We start from the raw sequence: 27,725 nt of genomic DNA, 5'->3' as shown, positions 1-27,725 counted from the left end.
CCGTTTACACCTGGTGTTTTGTCACCTGGTCTCTTTTGTCCACTTTCAACCACTTCTGTCCTGATTTCTTCGAGGGGAGGGTCTGTGGTTGGGTGAATCTATGGACTTTTTCAGATCTTTCGATCTAATGGACGACATAAGCTCACGCAATTTACATATGAACACGGCAGGAGATGACGGGAAAAACATGCAGAGCAACAGCTTTCATTTCTGCTTTGAAAGCCGCGACCACGACTAACACTGAGTGTGTGATAGCAATCAGGGATAGCGAGAGAACAGAACGTTTTAGACCCTGTATTTAGCGTTGTCCACTTGTGATACGATCGACGAAAATGCATCTTAACACCAGGTGTAAACAGGGCCTTATTGATCCCAAAATTTTAGTTTCTGATGTCTTTTTTTAAAATGTTAAAACACTTCCACCTTAATATGCTATGTTAAAGGCAGGATAGGTAGGATTTTTCAAAAAAAAAAAAAAACATTCCAAATTTGTTTAAACTGTCTTTATATACCAATACATAATTAAAATGTAAGTACTCTGAAAAAGAGAGTATAAAAATCGAGTGTCTGTAGACCTCTCACGACTGTTGTAAACACAGCTAATTATTTCCATTCACTCCACCCCCTCCCTTCTGGGCTCCTTCCAAAGCCACGCCCCCAAAACACATGAACGCGCGATGCCAAACGCTCAGGCTCAGCTGGAGGACGCATTTATTTACCTGAGACGAGTGGAGAGGAAGGAGCGCAGTGCATGCAGTGACATCATGTCAGAATCACATGTAATAAAATACCTAACTTTATCACTATAAATATAAACAAATAAGATTTCTTTTAGTACTCACTATCAAGCTAGCATATCGATACTGGTAACTTTTAAAATATATTTTGTTTGATTCGGTAACAAGCTATATTTATAGGTAATGAGCTATATTTATAAGGCAAATCTAAAAACAGGTAGCCGCTTCGTCGGTTCGTTCGTCGAGGGCGAAGCAGAGGAGGTCGTTCAAGAGTGCGGGCAACCAGGATCCGAGGAAGTAGTTTTTGCCTTGTTTGCCTTCGCTGACTGCATATGCAGGTGCTTTGAATTTTGAATGCTCTTTCTCTGCCATAATTTTACTCTTTGTAGGTTCCGCGCCTCTCTTGCACTCCTCAAATCAAACGGATGTGCGCGCGCATATGGGCAGATCTTGTAGCAACAGGGGTGGTAGCCATGGTTGCGAGAGTGAGTGACAGTCGCCCAAACCAATCAATTGTTTCGTCCCAAATGGAAATAATGAGCTGTGTTTATTGCAGATTAAAAGGTCTACAGTCACTCGATTTTTATACTCTCTTTTTCAGAGCACTTACATTTTAATTATGGTTTGGTATATAAAGACAGTTTTTAAACAAATTTGAAAAAAAGTTTTTTATAAAAATCCTACCTTTAAGTCCATAAAGTCTGACTATGTGAAAACAAACCACACCTGATCGAAACTACTGGAGATTTTCTTCCATATTAAATGGTTAATTTATGTTCACCAGCACTTCTTCTCTCATGCACAAACACGGATACGTCTTTAGCCTTTGTCATTGTGACCTGCTGGCAGTCCTCTCTGTATGAATGCATTTATTCCGTGCATCTTCCCATCAGTCATCACATGAACATTGGGCTTTACATGCTTCATGTTTGCTGCTGGGGGGGCGAGAGTGATTTTGAAGAGCGTGCTAATGACACCCTGAAGTGCTTTAAGCGTCGTCGAGTGGACGGGCAGATGAAAGAACCTCAGGCCATTTCTATGGCTCTTAATTACGTTATGCTAGGTAAATGACGGAGATGATGCATCTTTGATGTCCTGTGTTGGACAGAGGGCAGATGTGCTAATGCATGCTAACACGCCACAGGTCTAGGCAAACACGTCAACAACAGGCCTTGATACAAACTGATGTCAGTATCTGATCTAGAGCCTTGCTTTCAGAGGTGAAGTTCACGTTTATTTTTGCTGTTAACAGATGGCTTTCTCCTGGTATTATAGACCTGCTTGATTCAAACGGATGGTTATGAAGCCGCTTGTACAGTCATGCGTGTAATATGCCTAATTTCACTCGCTGTTAAGCTTGCTAGCTGTCTCTCTTTATCTTTCTCTCTCTCGTTTGCCCTTTTTTTTGTCATTTTAGTCTCACTTGCCTGCAGTTTGGCGCAGACGAGCAGAGTTGCCGTGGAGATCTCATGCTTTGTAGTCAAACACAAAGACATCATTCTGCTTCTTTTATGTCTCTCTCTCTCTCTCATTCGCTCTCTTCTGTTTTGTACTTACTCACCCACTCCGTCACCAGCTCCATCTTTCTCTCACTCTGTCTTTGGGCGTGCGAAGGGGTAAATTACAGATTCTGATCTGTGAGAAAGAAGATGCTGAGAAGTCCCAGGAAAGGCTGTTGCTATGGCAATGGGAATGGACTTTTTGTTTGTGTGTATGTGGGAAGAGATAGAAAGAGAATCAAAAATGCCAATCTCACCCGAGATTCCTCCTATATGCTCATTTGAAGATTTGAGCTGTGCTTTCCAGACTTCCCTTTTGATATATTAGTGATTATAAAGGTTCAAAAAAATTCGGGAGGGGGATTTTGGAGAGGGTACTACATAAATATTGACCATTTATTTAGAATTTGGGGGATTTTTCCTTTAGGATGCATGACCTTATCAGTATGAACAAATATTGATATTTATTTTTAATTATCATAATTATTATCAGTCTGATATTCGATGCAAATAATATCAAGGCTTATTTTTCCAAGTTTTATGGAAAAGAAAATGACAGACTACTTTTTCTTTCAAAGGCTATATACAACAAACGTATAATTAAATAGTATTTGTTTTACACTTTATGCATAATTTGACATTTTGAAAACGACCCACGGAAAAAACATCCAAATGATATTGACCTTTTTTAACCATTTTTCAGAATTCTTTAATAAATATTAAGTTCAAAAGAGCAGTATTTATTTAAAAAATAAATATTTTGTAACATTATAAATGTCTTTACGGTCACTTTTGATCAATTTAATGAATCCTTGCTTAATAAAGCATTGATTTCTTTCTTCTTTTTTAAGAATAGCAAATAAAAATCTACACATGACATTTGAAAAGTAGCTCAAAAGTAAAACGGACAAAATGATCCGGCTCGATTTACAATGCGGTGCAGTCGCTAATGTATTCCGAGTGGATTTTTGAGTGGAGTCCAATTGCTTAGAAAAGTAAAACTCAGCAATAAGCAGTTTGATTTGAGCTAGGGCTGTCATGATATCAGATGTTTCACTGTACTGTCATTGTGGCCAAAAGAATTCACGATAACAATATATTGCGATATCTATAGAATTTTTTTTTTTTAATAAAAACATAGAATACTATCAGTTAAATAGAAATTATAGCCTTTAACACTGTATAGAATTCTATAGTATAAAGTAATATGTTGAATTTTCATTATCCTTATGAAAATACCTGAGATTGCTTGAAGAACACAGATAAAAATAATAATAATAATACTGTTGTAATAATAATAATTCATTACATTTATATAGCGCTTTTCTCGACACTCAAAGCGCTTTACATAGAAGGGGGGAATCTCCTCAACCACCACCAATGTGCAGCATCCACCTGGATGATGCGATGGCAGCCATATTGCGCCAGAACGCCCACCACACACCAGCTTACTGGTGGAGAGGAGACAGTGATGAAGCCAATCAGTATATGGGGAGGATTAGGAGGCCATGATGGACAGAGGCCACTGGGCAAATTTGGCCAGGATGCCGGGGTTACACCCCTACTCTTTCAAAAGACATCCTGGGATTTTTAATGACCACAGAGAGTCAGGACCTTGGTTTAACGTCTCATCCGAAGGACGGTGCTCTTTTGGCAGTATAGTTTCCCCGTCACTATACTGGGGCATTAGGACCCACACAGACCACAGGGTGAGCACCCCCTGGTGGCCTCACTAACACCTCTTCCAGCAGCAACCTGGTTTTCTCAGGAGGTCTCCCATCCAGGTACTAACCAGGCTCAGCCCTGCTTAGCCTCAGTGGGCAACCAGCTTGGGCTACAGGGTGATATGGCTGCTGGCTGTAATGGTGTGTTAATTCTCTGTTTAATCTGTCGAAATGTCTTTTTGCGTTTTATTCAGCTACAGCGATCGCTGGATGTCTTTGTCCATATTAGGGATTTCCTGGAATTTATTACTCATGAGTCTCACTTGTGGACTTGTTTCGTGAGAGTCGCCTTCCAGTGTCGAGTTTGAATAAACATCAATTACATCTGAGAGTTTTGCGCTCTATAATGTTCACATCACCCTATTTTGGATCAAAATATAAAAGAATACTGCGGTCTAAAGATATCTGAAGATAATCCATACGTTTTTATCCGAATGAGCACACTTGTGTTTTGGAGGAGGCGTGGCTTTGAAACGCTCTGAAGGGAGGGTTGGATCTTATGCTTTCAGAGCTAGCTTGCTATTGCTAGCTACTCAGAAATTGCCAACCCTACCTTTAATTAACACGATAACGATATATATATATATTTTTTGTCACGGTTATTGTCAATACCCCTAATTTGAGGCGTCTGTAACAAACAGTGCGGTTTAATGCTTTTGTGTATCTTAGTGCGTCTGTTTAGCTTGCTAACCCAGTTTCTGTCTCTCCGGGCTGTTTTAATGAGCTTGCTGTTTAATGCCTCTTGGCTGGTGTGATGTTTGATGTCAGGCCTTCCTGGTCTAATTGCCCTCGGTCTGTGGTGCCACCCGGCTGCAGGGTCGTCCCAGAATTCAGCTGGAGCTGAGGCCAGGAGCAGTCCTCGGTGCTGGTGTTTTGTGTGTTATTGGGTGAGAAGTGTTTATGTTTGCAAGCTCTGCAGGTTTGTGTGAGCACTTGTGTGTGTGTGTGCCACTGTGAGTTTGTGAGGTATTATCTTCTCCCGTGCCTCCCCTAGCCCACACCAGGCACATGAGGGTTTTGTTATGGTGTGGGTAATGCGCCCTCTCATTGCCACACAAAGACCCCTTATCTCTCAAGAGGAGCATGTACAGAAGAGGTGGGCTAATCCTGGCCCGGGGGATGTAAACAGATTCTCTCCCGGCGTTTGATTCACATACTCGTTTATGATTGGACGACTGTACTCGTATGGCAACACACAGAAAGATGAAAAGATTGCATAAACTGCCCAGTCGTCTAAATATTTTCTTCAAGACTGGTCATAACTTTAAGTCAGTTAGCCTACATACGAACTAGTTTGAAAAACTAGAAGTTAACAAAGGGGCAATCAATCTCACTTTTCCAATTCAGATTATACCGATCTACATTTTTTAAAGACCTATATAGTTCTTAACATGGTGTCTAACAAGTTTATGCTACTGTCCCTGTACATTCAGCCGTTTCTGACAAGCTGTGCTTTACTAATGGATACTTTTGTCTCTATGTAGATCTTGAACTTGCTATTTATATTATTAATAATGAATTATTAGTCAATCAGTACTATTATTATTGCTCATTTCATTTGGACTAAAGAATTGACTTCGAATAGACTAATTATTGGTTTAGTCTAACATTTAAAGTTCATGTATTTATAGAGACTTGGGAGTTTGGTTCTTTTGACTTGGGTCAGTAAGCAACCAAAACACTGTAGCATTGTGACGGTGAGCGTTGCTTTGACTCAGGTTTATACGTCAATATAGAAAACCAGATTTTTATTAGATTTGTTGGATAATGTTTAATATGCTACCATTCAAAAGTTTGAGATCTGTACGATTTTAAAAAAGGAAAAATGATTAATACTTTCATTTAGCAGTGATGCATTAAATTGATCAAAAGTGACAGTAAAGATATTTATAATGTTTTAAAAGATTTCTATTTAAAAATTTCAATTACAATGCTGGAATCCAGTGAAATTATCACTGTTTCCTCAAAATATTAAGCAGCACAACTGTTTTCAACATTGATAATAGTAATAAATGGTTCTCTAGCAGCCAATCAACATTTTAGAATGATTTCTGAAGGATCATGTGACACTTGAGTTTTGATGTTCCATCACAGGAATAAATTACATTTTAAAATATATTCAAATAGTAAACAATTTAATTTGTGATAGTATCTCACAATTTTTCGGTTTACGGTGTTTTTGACCAAATAATTGCAGACTGGATTAGCATAAGAACATTTAAAAATCTTACCAACCTCAACCTTTTGAACAGCGGTGTATGCCAGTGTCATGCGGATAAAAAATGGACTTGTGACTTGATCGTTTTCAACAAAAATATGATTACACTTTATGAAATCACCATAGACCACATGCCCCAACCTCAACATGCATATTAAATGAGCTGTAACCATATTTGCATATTTTTGTGGCCTACTCTTCCCCCCTCCAGACTTTCCTATCAGCGTGATCCCGGAGAGCTGCTGTTAACCGAGGGGTTAATGACGGGAGGGGGCGGGGTGACAATAGACAACACTGTCCTCAATGCTCTTCAATCATTGGCCAAGAATGCAGTGTGTCACTGAAACAACAGTGTCTGTGTCCTCCACCGAAAAAGGATGTGTGCAATCCAAGAGAAAAAAACAAGAAAAAGGCCTGGATGCCCACTTAGCGATGCGTTTGTAGTTTTTTATGAGCTAGACTGGAGACGAGTAGAAAAGGCTCGCCGTAAAGTCCCTGTAGGCCAACATTAAAGGCTACGTCTACATTAATCGGAATAAATTTAAAAAAGCATATTTTTCTCTTGTTTTGGCCTTCTGTCCACACTGAAACTGCGTTTTGTCCTAGCTATTTGAAGACACGAAAACAGCATTTTCGAATTGTAGTGCGGACTATGAAACCGGAGGTATTTGAAAACGATGACACTTTTAGTCATGTATTGCATATTGTACCTATAGATATCTTTTGTTATGCCAGCTATGTGCTGTTCACTTGAATTACATCCCTTAAAAGATGACCGATCATTGCCTTTCTGCATCAAAGCGTGAGAGCAATTGTGTTTTAGAACATACATGGAATAATTTTGAGTGCAAAATATTTTGATGATAAAATGATCATGGCTGAAGAATACAGTGAGAACTTTGTCTGGACTCTCGGTATCATTGCAACAAGCTTTTATTAGGTTTTACTAAGATGACAAGCTTTTTCAGTCTGGACAATAAACTTTTTAAACTTTTGAAATGAAAATGCAGTTTTCAGATGTATCCATTATCCAGATTAATGTAGACGCAGCCAAAGCCTGACATTTCATGATGGGGAATCACTTCTGCATGTCTTTAAAGGGGTGGTTCGGAGTAATTTCAACTTGGGTTCCTTTGCACCATGACCTCGAGCCAAACACCCCCCCCCCAGAAGCTTTTTTTACGGGCTTTTCCCAAATCACGGAAGTGACCTCGACGTCCGGGTTAGCGGTAGCATTAGCCATCAGGCAAGTGTTATTTAAATATACTCCTGATGTACTTAACTTTCCAATGCCTCGTTTTATGAGTACAGAACCTATTTGTACTACTGTAGAAGTTTGGTGCCATTCTGGGCATTATTAGTGGGGTAATTTACGAGATACAACCTTGGATCCATTAGCGCCTGCACTAAACCATTCGGCTGATATCTCTAAATAAGCGTTAACTTTAATAATGTTCGACCAAGGGAAAAAAAGCTTCTGGGCGGGTGTTTGGCTCAAGGTCATGGTGCAAAGGACCCTAGGTTGAAATTACTCCGAAGCATCCCTTTAATGAACAGGATGGTGATTTTGCAGAGTGTTAAAGTGTCTGTGTGTGTGTTCAGACTGGTTGTGCCCTGTCCTAGCAGGTCTGACACAGGAATGCCAACTGTTCAAACACAAGCCCATGAAAACACACGCTTGTGGCCTCTGGGTGTGTCTGGACCCTGCTGCCCTACGTAGCAGAATGAGATACCAGCTGTTTGAGAAGATGTGCTCTGTCAGCGTGCACATTATACTGTCTGTCGGTTCTATATCGGCCTGTACCCGTCGTCTAATCCCTCATATTGGGGCTCGGTTACCCCCCCCTTCCTTTATTCTGTGTCAGATGGACAGATGGCGTGTATGCGTGATTGTATTCGAGAGGGACCAATCACAGATGCTCTGACCGTCCGTTTCCTGCAGTGTGATCTTTGCATGCACATTTCCCACTTTGCAGCATCCTGAAATCAGACACCACACGAGAAAAGCCATCTCACTATAACCTGATAGTCTTTTGTGCGTCTCTGTTTATGATTACAGTGACCCGGCTCTTCATAGGGGCCGAATGTTATCAGTATGTGCTGTACTTTTGCTAGACTAGAAGAACCTTGGAAGTTTAATTTGTACCTCGCTTTGTGAACGCTACGAAACTTCAAGTCCTGTGTGGATTTGGGTGTGTGTAGTCTGACGGTGGCAATACAATAGACAGCAAGAGTCCCGCTGCCTCCCATAGCAAGGTGTTTCCTGCCTAAAACGCTGCAAAGTCAGCATGTATTGAGAGAAATACACAAGCACACACACATTAAAGGTGTATTAAGTCTTTAGAGAATCCATGCATGAGTGATTGTATGGTTAAGGGGTGTTATTTTGCACACTTTAATCTTGTTAAAATCACCATTATGCATGCCCTTGAGTAGTTTATTGCTTTTATAAAATGGCAACACCAATATTAGACTAAGATAACTAAATATATTTTTAATAATTAAGGATGACAAGTTAATTTTTTTAAATGCATTTATTAATTATTTTTGCATTCAGACTACCTTTGCCTTCAAACCCTCATTCAATCAGAACTGTATCTTTTTTTTAAAAGAAATTTATTGCATGTCTCATTGCTGTCATTTATTTTAAGAAAATGCATTGGTGTAAAGGGAATTATGGCGCATATGGGAGTGTGTTTTTAATAATGCACACAACCATGTGTTGAAGTGCCTATAAAAACAAAATACAGTCTCATGAATATTTGATTAAAAGGCTTTTTATTATTAATGAGGCTTTTTTTATTTATTTATACTTGGCACATGTAAGTCTTAAAGTCCTGCTGTGTTCATCAAAACCCATCCCACTGGAACTTACAAATATGTTCTTTTTATGTTCATACAAGTATGTATATGACTCTTTTTCACGCATTTTTTTCCCCAACAGGAAGTTGAGTTGGGAAGTATTGAAGGGCTCTGAAAAACAGCCAGTAGCCAGTATGTCAAAGCTTGGTAAAAATGCAATAAAGACTTTAATTCCAGAAATCGTTGGTTGGTAAAGTAAATACAAGTATTACTGCCGAAGATGCACTGGCAAGCTGTTATTTGCTTTTGCTACGAGCCAGAAACCAGCATTAGGGGGATGGGATGTTCTCTTTTTAGTGAACATTTTATTGGAGTACACTTGTGCGTAGTAGATGAGTCATCACTATTTTGGTCTGTGTTCCTGGAAGAGACGTACAGTAAATTTTAATTGACATGCAATTAAAGCTGCAAGAACTCCAATTTTGATTTAAACGGTCATTTCCATGAACTTGCCTAAACCAACTCGAACAGCTAAAGCAAATGCACTTTGTCGAAGTGAAAAGCATGATTTACTCCCTCTATGTGACGCATATTCTTCTTTTTAGGCTGCGCTTAACCCACAATGCCACTGAACTTAATACAAAAATAAGTAAATTTTTAATGGAAAGAAGTCTGCATGCTAGGGCTGCACGATATTGAAGAAAATTGCGATATGCGATAACTCATTAAATAATGCGAAATTCGATATGCAATACGATAATGCTTAAAGTGTGTAAAATTAACTTTAAAATATATTTCAAATTATATAACCTACATACGTGTTTCACATTCTTTTTGTGACAAGAAAACATCCCTACAACTTCTGAAAGTGAACAGCAGTGTTTTACTGTAGCGTAAGAAGTGTTAACCACAGGGTTTAGGGTTTCAGGAAGGCCTACATTGTTTATTAAACGCTGTGATTTTTCTCTCCGTCTTTTGTTCACGACCCCAGTTATTGCAAGCCGTTGTGATATGCATATCAAGATATATGCATTTGCGATATTTCAATAATTTCGATATATTGTGCAGCCCTACTGCATGCCGCAGATATTCGCAGGCCGATGATGATTAACACTGTGTGTGTGTGTGTGTGTTCCCATAGGCCCCCCCTGCCACAGAGGCCTATGGAGAGGATGAAGAGGTTTAAGAGACGTTTGTCACTAACCCTGCGTGGAAGCCAGACGATCGATGAGTCTCTCTCAGAGCTGGCGGAGCAGATGACCATCGAGGAGAACAGCAGCAAGGACAGCGGTGAGTGTGTGCGCTGCACCTTTCATGTTGTTTGCTGTGTCTACGGTATATTACATGTGCAGGGTCACTGTTAGCAGTCCAGATTAGAGACTGATTTATTAGTGTTTTGATTAGCTTGTGGAATAAGAGCTCTGGAAACCTGGAAAAGGTCCACGGGAGCGGAAAAAAGGGCCTCCTGTGTTAAGAATCAGGACACAGGGGCTCTAGAAACTGATTATCAGATTTTGTAGCTAAACTATTTTAGTAAAGTTCATTTACGTAAGGTAACATACCCTTTTGTCAAACACTGCAGCGTAGAAAACCTTTGTTGCACTCATTTTGCATCCATTTAACACTTTCAGAATTGCTTCCCTTATATATTGCTTTGTCAACATATATCGCTATACTAATATTTGAAGACCACAAATATTCTGCATTTTTGTAGCAATGTGAAGACGGCTGCATGTTTACTTTGGCCTGACCTCTGATATTTTCACTTGGGTAGTGACTGGTCCCCTATATTTCTTTCTAAAATTTATAGGAATAAAGCCGGGGCATTTAATTGAATCTCTTAAAATAACTTGATGTGTGTATTGTTTCATGACTACTTCTGGTTCAATATAAGTCAAGTCTTTCTGGAGTGTAAAACACAAATGTCATGCTTTTGTTTTTGTGAACTCTTATATTACTTCTCTATTCCCTTTGGATACTGTATTCTCTCTTTTTAAATTTTTTTATGTTAGGGGAAGTTATGTTAGGGTTTTTTTTTTGGTGTTTTTTTTTTTACAGTCATTTTAGGGCTTTAGGCATTACATTGTCAACAAAGTTATAAAATTTGAACTTTACACAGAAAATGATTTTTATTCCCCCTTTAAAATTGCCTTAGCTCACATATTGTTTGTCTATGAGTATTTTATTGTTTGCTTGTCCCGTTTACTTCCACTGTAAGTGTCTTCAAGAAAAACAGAAATGACAGATGTAACATTATGCCACAAATGCTGTTTTTAACTTGTTGAATTTTTATTTCAAATGAGTAGTTTCTCTTTTGTTCACAGTATTTACACTCAGAGTATTTTATTTTCTCTGCCTCACCTGTATTGACCACGTTAGCACGGGTTAGTTACCCTGACACAGCCATTCCAAGCTGTCTAGTCTTGAAAAGCTGTCAAGCTATCATTCTGATCTGTCATAACTGAAGTCTGTGCCATTTTTGTGACCATAAACAGTGCTCAGCCTGTTGAGAAAGCTCTGCTGTCATTCCTCCAGTTAGTCTGAATGCCTAAAGCAATGCAATTCCAGTTGAATGGAAAAGAACCAAGCAAAACTCCCCGTCCTCTTCCTCAAAGTGCTTTTTCTTCTCCTCGCTCTTGTATGTCAGCTAGCTAGTAATTACGTAACAGCAATGACACCCCTGTGAGGAGAATGAGAGGAAGGGAGCATGTGACAGCTTGTGAGAGATGGGCTAAATTAGCTCTGTTGCCTTTAGGCAAACCTGAAGGATGGGCTAGAATCACACAGACTGTTTCAGATGGTACAATGAGACTCTGTAAACTGGAAATCAGTGTGGTGTGAGTTCCAGTGCGTTCCTGCTTACCTTCTGTCCCCAGAGCACCCCTGCCCCGTGATGCATGCTCGACTGAGGGAAAACAGTACCACACTTATCAAAAGCACAAATTCAGCCACCAAGTTTTTTTTGGCCAAGACGGGATGAACGTTCCACATCCTTATCGGAGCACCTGAGGGAGGGTTGTAAAGTGCCCCTATTATGCTATTTTAAAGGCTCCTCCTAATTTTGTTTCGGAGGTCTCCACATGTTTACATGCGTCCAAGGTTAGCCACCAAATCACCAAAACATAAGTTACAAAGTGCCATGAGAATGTGTTGTTAAAACCCTTCCTAGACAGCGTTTTTAGGCATTAGGTGCGTTAATTCACAACTAAGGACATCAAAATTATTATCTCATATCGCATTTTAACCAAAATATAAGGTAGCATTGCACACTCTTCTCAAGTGTAGGCAGTCCCTGAATGCTTTGAGGTTAAACTCAAGTGACTTTTCTTCAAAACCGTGAGAATTAGAAATCTGAGAAACTTATTTGTGCATGCTAGTGTGCACATTTCTATTTAGTCACTTATACATTTTTTTAATTAATTTTTTTGCTGCCTCAGAAGCTAGCTGTGTAGTCAGAGACAACTTAATAGGATTGGCACTGAGCCTGTGTGTAAATCTTTGAATTAAGGAGTTCAAGTTCAAGTTCACTGTATTTATATAGCACATTTACAACAGCTACCAGATAAATAATAAGAAAATAATACCTGCATAACACACATAATCAACCTCCTTCAATCGTGCCCTTAAACCATCACAGCACAATCCTCAGGTTAACACTAACATTCAGAGAATGCAGTTTTTTTTTTATTCTTCCTCATGAATGTTGCACTCTTTCACTGTACACTTGCACTGATATGTGCACAGCGGTCTAGATATGCCCACTCAGCTATGCATACACTCTTTCACAGTGTGCCTGTTTTTAGGTCTGTGTGTTGAATGTGGGGAATGGCAGTGTTGTTGACCCAGCCGTTTTTTTTTTTTTTTTTAGTCAGACTGATGAATGTTTTATGAAGACCCATTACGTAAGGATCTTATGCCACTCTCTTCTCTTTCCTTTAATCTGCACATTAGATAGGGCATCTAACTTCTGGCTAAATCCTCATTCACTGCAGCCCATCTGGATTAACGTTCAGAGGAACATTATGCACTGTGATGGGAGTTAGATGTCGGCTGATGTCCGTTTTATTTAATTATCTGTATTTTATGTGAATAACAACCTTTAATTCAAAATAACTCCTGTTATAGAGTTATTGTTTTTTTTTCACTAGGTGTGTTAGGACACCTGAAATAATCATTTCATTTAAAGATTTAAAAGTTCTGTGTTAATTATACATTAAATGAGCCGTTTGATTTATAGTCTCACTTTAGCCTCAGGAAAGATATGCATGCAATCTGGAAATGAGAGTAGACGAATGTTGATTTTGTCTCATTAACGTCGAAGACTGTTCGGAAAACAATTACACTGCTTTTAGATTTCAGATCTAACTTTTATGATTAACTTTTTAATATGGAATAGTAGATGCAGCAACAGAATTTTTATATATATATATTTGTATATGTATATATACATATGTTTATATACATATATATGTATATATACATATATATATGTGTATATGTATATATACATATATATGTATACTATATATACATATATATGTATGTGTGTGTGTATATATATATATATATATATATATAAAATTTCACTTAAATGGCAATGAAAATTACCTATTGCCATTTAAGTGAAATTATTGAAATTAAATATGCGCGCTTGATAAAAATGATCATTCTAGAGGAAAATTACAGATGGCATTTAGAGGTTTTTGCATCTGAACTCTTCATATATATATATATATACATATACATATATATATATATATATATATATATACACACATGTATGTATGTGTATATGTATATATATGTATGTGTATATATATGTATGTATGTGTGTGTGTGTGTGTGTGTGTGTGTGTGTGTACATATTGTTTTATTTTATTAATTATACTAAATTTATGTCAAATGAACATAACTAACATAACTAACTTTAATTATCAGCTACTGGTCTGTTAATCCTTATACATTGTATTGTTTGTTGATATTAATAATGATCTATATTATAGTATTAGTGTTTTGCCCAAAGGAGAGACATGAATACTACATGAAAAAGGGGATAGACGGTTGTTGTTTTGTAATGCTTCCTCAAATTTCAGACAGTCTTTGTTTTTTTTCTGTTTGTGGTCTGGTCCAGAACAGGACTGTCATCTGCACCGTCTGCCGGGCTAAACTTGTGCTTTAGTCATGCGTGTGGTTTTGTGTTTTTTTTGGGGCTCTATAGTTCCTCGAAAAATGTCGAACTCTCTCTGAAGATATCCTTTGTCTCAATAATGAAGAAATAGAGTGGATTTCTGTGTGCCTGTGATGGTTTTGGCACCAGGAATGGATGTTAGGGTTCTGCACAAAGAGCCCGTCGCTGGAGACTGTCGGCACAGCAACCGTAGACCCAACCTTGCTTTGGGCCCAGGAGCTTCTGCTGACATGAAGTATTTTCCCCAAGAGTGCTGTTGCTTAGCAACAAGACCGGATAGACGTAGAGTTTACATTTAATGTACTTGTGCCACGCATGTGAAAAAATGATCATGATATTTTCTCCATATTGGGAAAAGTGGATGTCTGGTGTTCACGTCTGTCCAAATTCCACTATTTTGTCTTAACTCCACACCCACTGATGCTGTTGGTGGGACGTTCTTGCATCCGACAGCATGACATATTGTCACGGCCCGACCTGTGGAGCGTTACCATGGCGTTGGCTGTGGAACATTCCGGAGTTTCCATGATGCTTATATGGAAATACGGTCCCGGTGTGCAGCTGGTCTGTGAGTGGAACTTTACACACATGGGTTCGGATGGTTCAGACCTGCGCCACACTGAGCTGCGCTGTTTTGTGAGGTGTGTGTGTGAGCCTGGTGTTTTGTTGGATTCCCCTTAGTAAGCAGGTTGAAAGGCCTGTTGTAATGAGAGACACAGCTGTGGTGTGGGAAGATATGAGAGAGAGGACGACCACAGCGAAAAAGAGAACGCTCTCTGAATAAATGAAGATAATACACCATCAGCATTTCATGTGCAGACACTCTGAGAACAGCGTTGTTTAAAGTCGACATAATTGATCCTATTGATCTGCTTGGGAACTATTTATCATTACATTGTTATTGCAAAGAAAAAAAGATTGCCTTCGTAATCTTTCATCGCAGTGTAATAACTTGCTCTGCCTATAAAAATGTCTTTCCATTTATGCTGACATCATCAAACTCTCCCAGTCCGCTCCAGACTTTATAAAGAGACCAGTTTTCACAATTCAGTCAAATCACAGAGGAGAAAGTCTAGCCTATTTTTAAAGTCTTGTTTCACTTTACTTCTCTTCACACTTCACTTCACTTCACCTTTGACTTTAAACTTGACTTTACACTTCACTTCATTCCTCCTTTCACTTCACATTTCACTTTTCCCTCCACACTTTACACTTCACTTTTTACACTTCACTTTTAAATTCACTTTACACTTCCATTTTCACTTCACACTTCACTTCAATCATGTTAGACGTAAAATGGGTTTATTTAGTCTTAATTTCAATATTTGATTTTTTTTTAATACACTATACTACACCGAACAACACGTCATGTCCAATATTTAAACGCATAATAATTTCAAATATTCATTTTTCATTCATAAATAGTTTTTATATAAAAACATTTTTTATATCGGGTCTTTATTTAAATTCATAAATATATTAATCAGAATTGTTATACAATTTAATTGATCCCTTTACTTTACATATACTTTTCTCTATATTATACTGTAAGGCTTTATAAAAAAGTTACTAAAATAAACCGGAACACTAATTTTTGCTAAGTTGTGAATGTTTTTAATTAATCAATTAAATCAATATTCAATATTTTCATAAACTAACTTTGGGACACAATAAAAAATAAATTTATTAGGGCTGTCAAAAGATTAATCGCGATTAATCGCATCCAAAATAAAAGTTTGTGTTTACATAATACATGTGTGTGTACTGTGTATAATTATTTTGTATATATAAATACACACACATGCATGTATATATTTAAGAAATATTTGCATACATATACTGTATATATTTATATATAATTTATATTATATATAAATATAATTTTTTTATATATAAATTACACATTTTTCTTAAATATATACAAGCATGTGTGTGTATTTATATATACAAATTTAATTATACACCGTACACACACATATTATTTAAACACAAACTTTTATTTTGGATGCGATTAATCGCGATTAATCTTTTGACAGCCCTAAAATGTATTTTAGGGAAGCCATTAGTACACTGATAAAAATGATTTTGTGGTGAAGTAAATACTACAGAAAAAAAAACAATGTAATTTATATGAAAAAGTTAGTTCAGGCAAGAATTAAAATTCTTTATTGTATGATAAAGAAAAATTCGATGATTTTTTTCACCGTTTTCCAGCTGTATTTACACTGTTTTATCATTGCTTTTGTTGTTAGGATTAGTAACTTGCCATTTTGTGACATTTGGAGTTCATTTTCTACTCAAAATGACACATTCAAACACAAAAACGATCCAAATGTTAGTCATTGTGTGTTGTCTAACAAGTATTGAGGTCTCTGCGTTCACGAGATGCGTATCTTCTGATATGTAGATATGGTGTCTCACACAGTGTCTATTGTATTAATTACTTAGATGTTTCTAAGTAAAGCATATACTTTAAAAGTGTGGTTTAATTCAATGTTATATTGTTTGAGTGAAATGTATTGCAAAGGAAACTTCAACTAAATAGATATTACTCAACCTTTTACTAGCCAAGTTAAATTTACTTATTTTCTTTTATTACATTCACTTAACTTAGTTGAGTTTACTTAATTCCATATGTGAAATTTACTTTTTAAAAAAATGCGTGAAATTTACTTTAAAAATATGTGCAAAAACTTGCCAAAGAAAAATTAAGTAATTTTTACTTCAATCCGGAATTCAGGATCTTAATGCTTAATATGATCCAGGGGTCAAATTTGAACTAGGCGTGTGCAGTTTCACAGGACGTTGGGCGAGTTAAATATAAGAGGCATTGGTGCTTGGGTTGTTTGGAGACACAGAGAGAGCCTCGCTATTTGTGTGATTGAATGTCTGAGCATACTGGAGAAGAATGACTTGTAGATTACGACGTCCCAGAGAGCAGCACTTTATCTCCTCGTGTAATGCAATACCAATGCATTGCTCTGTGTTTTTTACGTGTGTGTGTGTGTGTGTGTGTGTGTGTGTGTGTGTGTGTGTGTGTGTGTGTGAGCTCAAGGAGGGGTTGGTTGACTGGACAGGTGGTGTGAGCAGAGACAGGTGGGAGTGGGACAGGTGGGGTCGGAGTGCACACACACAGACACACACACTCTCACATACAGTGTGATGATCATATAACCTCTACAAACATTGATTAAAGTTAATATATGCAGTGGATTTTTAAAATTCACATGGGTGTCAAGTGTCAAATAGTTGGTTTATAATGGTAGCGATGCTTCTATTGGTTGATATGTTGCAGTTTTGATTAACTTTTATACTTGAGTGTCGATTGTCAGAATTTGTTTGATTGCTCTTTCATGCCTTGTGTTGATTGGCTCAAATGACTCCAGCTGCTTTCCTGTTGGTTTATACATTGCCATAGCAACAACTTTGCAATGATTGGCTTGCCTTTCCATTAAAAGTGAAAAGCACAGCAGGTGTAGCGTTCCCAGCATCACTCGGCTTGATGAGAAGTGAAAGATATAGGTGAATGTCAAGACAATACCAGTTTCTGGATAGTTGCCGGTTTCCCTTTATTGCTGTAGCTTCCCTTTGATCTCAGTGTAACCTCAGGTAGTAAAGTATTCATTTTAATGAAGTATTCACCGCCTCACACTATATAAATCTATTCATGCAATTATACTGATGCTGTGTGTGTGTGTGTGTGTGTCTTGTTGTTATTTCAGAGCCCATCGTGAGGAATGGCCGGCCGCCCACCTCCCACAGCATGCACTCGTTTTTGCACCAGTACACGGGCTCCTTTAAGAAGCCTCCTCTGCGCCGACCGCACAGTGTCATCGGGGGAAGTCTGGGGTCCTTCATGGCCATGCCTCGAAACGGCAGCCGCCTCGGTGAGTGACCACACACACGTACAGGCTGATTGGAAGAGTCGCCATTTAAAGACATGTTTACAAGAATTCAGCATTAAAAATGTTTAAAAATTAAAACATAAGTGTGTGTGTGTGTGTGTGTATGTATGTATGTATGTATGTATGTATATACATACACACACACATTATAAATTATATATTATAAATTGTATGTTTTTATTAACTTCTAACCGATTTTTTTATAATCTAATTTCTTATTTTTAAAAGTTGTTACAAAGTTTTAATAATGTTATCTTTGTAATATATTTATTATATTATTTAGTTATAATTTTGATCAACTTTTTTTGTTTCACTAGTTCATTATTAAAATGATTATTATTATTATTACTTCAACTATTTAATAATAATAATAATAATTATAATTTATTACTTAATTTTATATTTACTTTTAACAAAATGTTAATTTGATTAAAATTTGATTTCCTTAGTTAGAATTTAATTGTTCAATTATCGTTTAAACCTTTTAATGCTTCACTTTTTGAAGTGTCATTTATTCATTTACAATTCATTTACATTCATTTACAATTCATAGCAAAAAAAAATACATTTATATTAAACATACATTTTTATATAATTGTCAGCCTGATGAAGTGCTGTATAGCAGCTACAAGTATTAATGATTCACATATTTGCCTCAGACCTTTGAGTTTGTTAATGATGTGTGGATGTGAAACATGGTGTGGATGAAGCATACGTGACTCAGGTCGTACTCGCCTTCAACCAATCCCAAATATGCCACCCACTTTCAGTTTATTGGTTACTTCTGTTTGACTGCCAGCAAGCATGTCTTCTCTCTTAAAGTGTGTCTTCTCTCTTAAACAACACACATTATATTAATGATCTGCCATGTAAAAATTCAGATGTGCAGAATCCTGATGTGTGATGAATATGGCTCGACCTTTTCTCCCTGTTGTCATGGGAGCAGTCATGTCTGACCCCGGTGTGCATGTGTGCAACTGCGCGAGTGGGTGTTCACACACACACAGAACGCGCTCACACTGGCAGGAAGTGAGTCAGAGGAAGGTTAGTGAGAGGCGACCGTGCAAGAAGTGTGTGTCACAGTTGAACAGTTCCGTCCGGGCTGCTCTCGGAGTGAGTGTGTGTTCATGCGTGGTGCTTCCCATACGTGAGGTTATCATTTACCAGCATCTCAGACACGAGCCCAGACGTGTCCGTTCCCATGTCCCAACAGCGATGTCAGAGAGCAATCGCTTGTTTATTTGGCACAGATTATGGTGGAATTTGTAAGCTGTCATGTAAACATGTTTGATAAATGATCGGCTTGCGTTCCCTTGGACAGGATGCATTCCAGGTTGATGTCACGCAGAATCAAGACAGTCTGGAGTTTATTAGAGTTTGACCCACTTTCGTTCTTGCAAGATTTTTCCGTGCCACACTTTTTATTTTGGAAAAGTAGAACACTGCGCTTTCTAGACTTTCACGGCATCAGTTAAAAGACGGCGGAAGACGGAGCGATGGGGTGCGGCAGACTGATGATATGCCTAAAAATTACTAGTGAGGTTGTCTCGGGCTTGACGGAATGAAAGAGCGCAGCGCTTGTGATGTCGAGAGGAGGAGGTAGAACGAGATGAAAGACAGGAAAGGGGGAGTGAACGGAGAGAAATGGGGTGATCTGCCAGAGCAACTCGTTACCTTGCGGTGTGTCGATTAAAAAAAAAATAGGACACACACCGTTAAACTCTCACACACACACTGTCTCGCCGTTTCAAAGACTTGATCTGCAGAAATGTCGCCGCAGGTTAACAGTCAAATAGCCATTTCATGAAGCTGGATCTCTCCTCATCTCTCTCTGTAAGAAATGTCCTGGTCTTATTTCACCCCAAAGACAAAGGATGAAAAGCAAATTATATTTGGCATAAACCACAAAGCCTAATTTTAGGGGCATTAATATTTTTTGCATTGACTATTTCAATTGAGACAATTAAGAATATTCCCCAAATTTTATTTTAAGTATTTTTGGTAACACTACTAACATTAGTTGACTAGAACTATAAGAATGAACAATACATCTACAGCATTTATTAATCTTAATGTTCATTTCAACGTTTACTAATACATTAAAATCAAAAGTTCTATTTGTTAACATTAGTTAATGAACTGTGAACTAACATGAGCAAACAATGAACTGCTGGATTTCTATTAACTAACATTAACAAAGATGAATAAATACTGTAACAAATATATTGCTCATGGTTTGTTAGTGAATACATTAATGTTTAATGTTAACAAATGAGACCTTGTTGTAATGTTAACACATTTTTTTTTTAAGATAATTCCCCCAATATTTATTTGATTGTTTCATTATATTTTCTGAATAAATTAAATTTAGTATAGTAAATATTACTTTTGCATATACTAACATTTGTTCTTAATTGATCACTTTTGATCAGACTGCAATAATGGGAATTAATGGGGATAATGTGCTCAATTGTCAAACTGCATTTATTTTGTATCATCTTACTTTTGTAGTGAAATATAAATCTTCCAGACATTTTTCCGCAAGATTCACCTCTCTCCCTCTCGTCTGAAGCTATCAGAGCAGAGAGACAGCAGACAGCTGTGTGCCATAATGGATGGCCCTCAGGTTAGGTACTTTTTACTGCCACGGCCAGATAAAAGAGCGGGCCGATATGTCACCCTTGGGGGACGCCGTCTTATGAGGTGAGGGCGGAGGGGCCCGTGAGCCAGCAAACAGCCTGCCATAAAACTACAGAGCCACGACCGCACCTTTACACTCTTTTTCTAGTTTCCAGCTCTCTTTTATGCGGGAAAATAATCTCTTTCCTTCCGGAACAGCTTTTATTTTCCATTGCTTTTAGTCCGCTCCTTTTCCAGGTACCAGAAGACTGCATGTACATGTTGACTGGATCGGATTCTTAATTCCTGGCCGCTTGTTTTCAATTTGTGTGTGTGTGTGTGTGTGTGTGTGTGTGTGTGTGTGTGTTTTATATTTTTAAACCCCCGATTACATCATGATTTGGCCCTTAGGTCAGCTCAGATAAGCTGGATCATGCTTTTATGTAATAGAGAAGAGAGGAGGACATAGTTCACACTCACTCACTGTATAAACAAAAAGCACATGGAACAGCACATATCTCTTCACAGTTTCCTTGTTTTCTGGATAATCCATGTCTTTCTCTGGAATCAGGCCATAGGTAAATGTGAATAGAGCATGTGTGTTCATGTCAGGTTTGACTCGTTTTCATGAATATGAAGAACTGCTGGAGAGTTATTGACAGACGTGCAGCCTAATGTGCTGTGTGTGTGTCTGTGTGTGTGTACTCCGCTTTATACAGGTGTGTGTGTGTTTAAAGGGAAAGAGGATGAATAAGGTCTTTCACTGAAATAGAGGAATCACATGTTGCTTTTCCAACCCACACACACACACACATTAGGTTGATTCCAGAATCACTAGATAATATTCTACGTAGAATGCAAGATTAGTGTGTCCCAAATCATATTATGCTAAAAATAGTATGCCAAATGTATATTTTTTTTGTTGAGCTGATTATTAACCATAAGATAATGTAATAGTAATGCCTGTAAAGTGTGTATGGGGCCTAAAATCAGTCATCAGCAACATTTGCCTTTTCAAGATGGCTGTTTTGTGTCAAAGGGGCTAAAAATAAATAAAAATAATTCAAAGGTTTCAGTGTAATTGTTTTGATGACTTTTTGTGACTCATTTGGATTAAGAAACCAATTGGTAAATGCTCTCTTTTAATAACTATTTTTAAAAGGAATAATTAATTAAAGGCACAGTATGTAAGTTTTGCCGCTAGAGGTCGTTTATTCAAAACAATAACAAATACGTAGCTTGATGGCGCTGTGAATGAGCGTGGAATCATGGGAGGTGTCGTCTTTACCTCCACAGCCGATGGAAAGCAGTCTGATGGGACTCAGGCAGATATCATGTTCATGGGTGAGCTAATTTATTAAAGTTTATTAACGTTACTGTGGTATGAAGCAGGACGGGGCCGAGAGCTCAGGACATTTTACATTGCTGTTTTTATTATGCGCATATATGCCGCTGTCGGCCACCGGATAAAATAGCTGAATTCTCTGGATTGAAACATTGTTGTAAACATTTGTGATAATGTAAGTACACAAGTCAACAAAACATAACATTGTTTTAGTGGTTTTTGCCAATTTTTATTTAAAAATCTTACATATTGTGCCTTTAACTCAGTTTTCAAACTTGAATTAAACCATTTTAAGTATTAAAAATATCCGTTAATTTCCAATTTAAATATCCATTTAATTATTTACTTTACGATAATGTCTCATTTGTTAACATGAGTTAATGTATGAACTAACAACACTTATTCATCTGTTAATGTTAGTTAGAAATCCAGTTGTTCAGTGTCTGTTCATGTTAGTTAATAGTGCATTGACTAATGTTAACAAATACGTCTTTTGATTTTAAAAATGAATTAGTAAATGTTGAAATTAACATGAACTTTAAGATTAATAAATGCTTTAGAAGTAGTTCTCATTCGTAGTTAACTAATGTTAACAAATAAAACCTAAAACTTGAATTTAAGAACAGTTATTAATATTGTTGTCTGATTTTTATGATGTATATGCTAATAAAACCTCCCATAAACTCTATAACTTTCCCATAACTCCGTCAGAGCAGCAGCCGATCTCGCACACATATACATCACACGTTTTCATTTCTTACCTCCTCTTCCTCTCTCCCAGACATTGTTCATGAGAATCTGAAGATGGGTTCGGATGGAGAGAGCGATCAGGCCTCAGGGACGTCCTCGGACGAAGTGCAGTCGCCCACCGGCGTGTGTCTCCGCAACAGAAATCATCGGCGCATATCCATGGAGGTAAGACAGAACATAAATGAATCAGCAGCACAAACCTACCTCACACTCACTTATTCACAGGACTCTGCATGCGTTACCCTGAAAGCTTCAGATTGGGTGATGTGTCACTACTAAGAGCTTTATTTTTGGACTTGAGAGTAGGTGGAGGAATTCCTCTGTTGTGCTTTTTTTCTCGTTCCCTCTCATCCTTTTCTATATTTCTCCCACACCCTGTTAGTCGGCTTTTCTGCTCCTCTTTCTCCGCAATGATTCTTTAATGAGATGATCTAAAGAAATCTGGAGGTTTTGTGGGCAGTTGCAGATGGTATAAGAGGAACTTCTGCATGTTTGAAAGCTCTCAGGTGTTAGTTACCAACCTCAGTTTTGAAGATCTGAGATCTTTACCCAGACATAACACGGTAAAACAAGTTGGTGTCTTAACCAGCCACAAGAAGTAACAGGATACTTTGTTCTTTTGGTCAGAATGGTTTGGTTTCTTTTTCTAGGCTAAAGCACTAGGTAGACACGCCCCCTGTAAAACCTCATTGGTCCAAAATCTCCTCATTACCATGCTGGCTGTGATTGATGCATTGTGTGGCATTTTCACTTTGTGAGGACAGAAGAAAATCCCTGAAACAGGCGTCGCATTTGCGACTGAATTTCAAATCACATGCGTCTGTGTCTGTCTGGTGATGTTTGATATTAAATACTGGCTTCCTCTGGTACCGCACACTTGGATCTGAAAGGAATGGATTCTGCCTCTCTTTTTCTCACTCCCTCTTTCCTTTCTTTATCATTCCCAGTCTCTATTCCTTTCTCTGCAGTACAATGTTAATAAGAGGGTTTGAAAGCCACTGTTAGAGGATTTCAAAATAGAAAAACGTCTCTTTTCTATCATAATTAACCTGAATACATCAAGACATTCACGTCACACTCTTGCTACATGTACAGCATTTAAAGCTGCTTCTTCGGGGGTTTTAATAATGGCAAACCTCAGTGTGAACTAGTTATTTAACCATGTGTTCCTCTCTCGGTCTCCGGGGTCACGTTGCCCCCTGCTGTATGGATTGGGTTACTGCGACTAAATGCACACTATTAGACAAATGTCAGATATTTTTTAAGGATGTTGTGTATATATACTGGTGAATCTCATGAAGAGGTGTTCAGGTCATATTTTACAGGTACATCAATAAAAGAAATTGCATAAAGAAAATAGTCTACTATTATGGCTTATTCAATTTTCATGCATTTGAGCTCCTTTTATTCCCAAAAGCTCATTACTGTCGTGATAGCATTTGTTATACTGCTTTTTATTAAAATGACGGTATTACGTAATTAGTATTTATTTAATTAGTTACACATAATTTACTGTTATTACTATGGTAAATACATGCAACATGCATGTAAATAGAGCTACAAAGACTTATGCATAAAAGTTTGTTCAATTTTCTGTGTCATTTCCCCTGGATGTTTTATTTTTTTGTTTGTGATTTTCATTATTCTCAAAATCATTGATTCTAATTAGATTCTCATTATGATGACAGTTATGAAAATCATCCTGTCTAGAGACAATGTTTTTTGCATTGCAGTAATAAGAATTGAGGGGGAAATATTCATTATTTAAGATTAATGTTATTAAAAATAATGCAATAAAAAAATGTTTCTTTTGATTTTGGGGTGAAATGATTCACCCCTTCTTCATCCTGTACTAGTACACAAGCATTGGACTGATGTGCTGCCAGATGAGTTTTTCATGCTGCACGCATCTTTATAAGTAGCCTGTGGGTGGAGAAAAAAGACACGTGAGAGAGATGTAAATGGAGCAGATTCAAAGCATGATGGAGGGTTATTTATGGAAGATGCTAATGCTTTGGTTTGAGAACGGCTGTAGGAAGTCACGCTATCTTATTTAAAACACAAACACATGCAAACACAATGCTTTCAGACGAGATGCACATACCAAATGAAAATTAGTCACCAAGCATACATTTTTAATCTGATTCCTACTTTGATATGAACCCAGCTAATTTTGTCCCTTGCGACTGACGTGTGTGTGTGTGTGTGTGTGTGTGTGTGTGTGTGTGTGTGTGTGTGTGTGTGTGTGTGTGTGTGTGTGTGTGTGTGTGTGTGTGTGTGTGTGTGTGTGTGTGTGTGTGTGTGTGTGTGTGTGGTTTTTCAGGACCTGAATAAACGCTTGTCTTTGCCTGCTGATATCCGTATTCCTGACGGTTACCTGGAAAAGCTGCAGTTGAGCAGCCCGCCGTTCGACCAACCCCTCAGCCGACGATCACGCAGAGCCTCGCTGGTAAGTTTGCGCGCGTAAACCCTTAGGTCATCTTTATAAGGGTTTAATAACATTAACACGTAATGTCATATTTGCTCCCTACTAATCTCTAGTACGTTTTTGTGCTGAACCACATACACATGCAAACCTCCTCATTTCATCTCTGAAGGAAATTAATCACCGTATCTTAAGTTTCACAATATGCCGTGAATCTCTTTGTGGAGCATATCAGGAGTAGAGCATGATGGGACATCTATCTAGCAACCACACTGCATAGAAGCACATTAGTTTTCTCATTTGACATGAATGGTTGTGAGATCATGGTGCTCAAGATTAATAAACCTTATTGTTTCCAACACTCAAACACAATGTGGGATTATGTAGATGATTCAGTCTGGCCGGGTTAAAACTATTACATGGCTGTCAAACAGTAAGCCATTGTCACACTGAGAGATATGGGTTTAAACATTGAGAAAGTCTCTAATGCTGTGTTTTAGATCTGTTTAAATGGACGGTTCATCTGAAAATGATAATTCTGTCAGCATTTGCTCATCCTCATGTCATACAAAACTAGTTTGACATTCTCTCTTCTGTGGAACACAACAGGAGATGTTTTGAACAATGTAAAAGATGCTAGTTTTAGTCATCAATGCAATCTATCTATCTATCGCTCTATTGTTCTGTCATACTATCTATCGTTCTGTTGATCTATTATGAAGTCCGTAAGGCTTTTGCACTACATTACGAGTCTTCTGAAGCAAAATCAAAATGTGATCTGATCAAATGAGATCATGGAGTAACAGCTTATACACTGTAAAAAATAAAAAGTTGCTGCCTTAAATTAAGTACAATCAACTTTGATGTTTAAGTCCTTTCAACTTAAATTGCATTAAACTGACTTTTTTATTATTATTTGTTTAATCTTGTATAACAAAAAAAGTTTAAATTGCTTAATTTTGGTGAGTTAACATTTTAGTGAGCTAAAGCAATTTAAAACCATATGTTGTCAAATTATTGATCATATACTTTTTTACAGTGCACAAAACTATCATATACATGCTTTTTAAAACTTATTGAAATATATTGCACAAACCATAAGTGTTTTTATTTTATTTTATTATTTATTAAAATCTCATTGTACATACTTTATTGTATGCAAAATACAATTTTGAAGAACTTTAATATTCCATAGATGGAAAAAGTCAAATGAATTTGAAATGACATGAGGGTAAGTAAAATCAATTTTTGGTTGAGCTGCTCTTTTAAGAGTAAAAGATTACATCTGAAGAATATTAAGCTGAAGTTAATGAGTACACAGTCCACAGCAAGCTTTTCAAAACAACATGGACCGCTGCAGATAAACCCGGCCCGTTGACGAGAAACCCATTGTGTCGCTACGAACATTGTGTCGTACTCTCAGTTGAGCACAAAGACACATACCATGTTCTTTGTTTGTAGGCTGCATGCATTGGGGGTTTTGCATGTGAAAAGCCCCCTGCTTTAGCGTCTGGGTTTACTTGGCATCCATTGTTCTTAGCTGTCATCCGTCTATGTCGTCCTCACCTCCAACTCTCCGTGTGTGTAAAGTAGAGGGGGTTCATGTTGTTGTTCTGGTGCCCCCTGGTGCCCGTGGGAGTCTGAATAATACTGTGTGTGTGAGTGTGTGTGATTAATGGCTTTGTCTGGGAAATGATTTTGGCTGCAGATATCAGAGATGGCGAGCAACACTCCAGACTCGTGTTTCTCTCTGATAAGGTCCGTTGAACATGCAGGCTGTTCAGCATTAACCAGATCTCATTAATGAAGCAATCTCTCTCTCTCTCTTTTTCTTTTTTATAGTCAGAAATCGGCTTTGGGAAGCTGGAGACCTACATCAAACTGGACAAGTTGGGAGAGGTACAGTTTAATTATTTCACCCTCATCAGCTGTCAGAATTGTTTTTAAAAGTGCAATAATTGATAATCATATAACTGTACGTGTTCATCATAAGGGGGTTATTGAGATGACAGTCTTCATATCATCAAAGTTCAGTACACTTTATTTTACAGTGTCCTTGTTCCACATTACATGTACTTACTATAGTAATAACAGTAAATTATTCATAATTACATGCAATTGACCCTAAACCAAAACCTAACCCTAAAGTAAGTACAAGTTATTAATTAATATTACTCAGTACTTAAATCTTTAATTACACTCTAACAACAAGGACTCCTTAAAATTACATGCAATTCAAAGTACTATTTGTTTGGGTAGGGACATAATTATTGGTTGTAAATTATTAATCCGTTAACTACATCCATAGTGTAAAACCAAAACTCTGAACGTACTTTGAAATCTAATCATTGCTGTAATTGTTTTATAGGGGACGTATGCCACCGTTTTCAAGGGGCGAAGCAAATTGACGGACAACCTGGTGGCCTTGAAGGAGATCCGGTTGGAGCATGAGGAGGGCGCTCCATGCACAGCTATTAGAGAGGGTGAGGAATCTCTCTTTCTTAATCTCTCAC

At 37.6% G+C, this 27,725-nt stretch overlaps 1 protein-coding gene across 2 annotated transcripts in view; it reads left to right on the top strand.

Moving 5' to 3' along the window:
- Positions 1–27,725, top strand: part of cdk17 (cyclin dependent kinase 17) — a 52,707-nt gene that overhangs the window by 16,823 nt on the left and 8,159 nt on the right. The window contains exons 2-8 of one of the 2 annotated variants that reach the window (XM_081363801.1): positions 10,122–10,270; positions 17,891–18,055; positions 21,989–22,036; positions 22,819–22,952; positions 25,111–25,236; positions 27,055–27,111; positions 27,581–27,695. In XM_081363801.1, coding sequence (XP_081219927.1) covers positions 10,144–10,270; positions 17,891–18,055; positions 21,989–22,036; positions 22,819–22,952; positions 25,111–25,236; positions 27,055–27,111; positions 27,581–27,695 — 772 coding nt within the window. In that variant the 5' untranslated portion in view covers positions 10,122–10,143. The remainder of the gene's footprint in view (positions 1–10,121; positions 10,271–17,890; positions 18,056–21,988; positions 22,037–22,818; positions 22,953–25,110; positions 25,237–27,054; positions 27,112–27,580; positions 27,696–27,725) is intronic. The other variant, XM_081363802.1, reaches the window with a different exon arrangement.

This window comes from Scardinius erythrophthalmus (genome assembly GCF_964197995.2).
Source record: "Scardinius erythrophthalmus genome assembly, chromosome: 4".
In the NCBI taxonomy this organism is placed as follows: domain Eukaryota; kingdom Metazoa; phylum Chordata; class Actinopteri; order Cypriniformes; family Leuciscidae; genus Scardinius; species Scardinius erythrophthalmus.
This window is presented reverse-complemented; position numbering and strand designations above follow the sequence as displayed.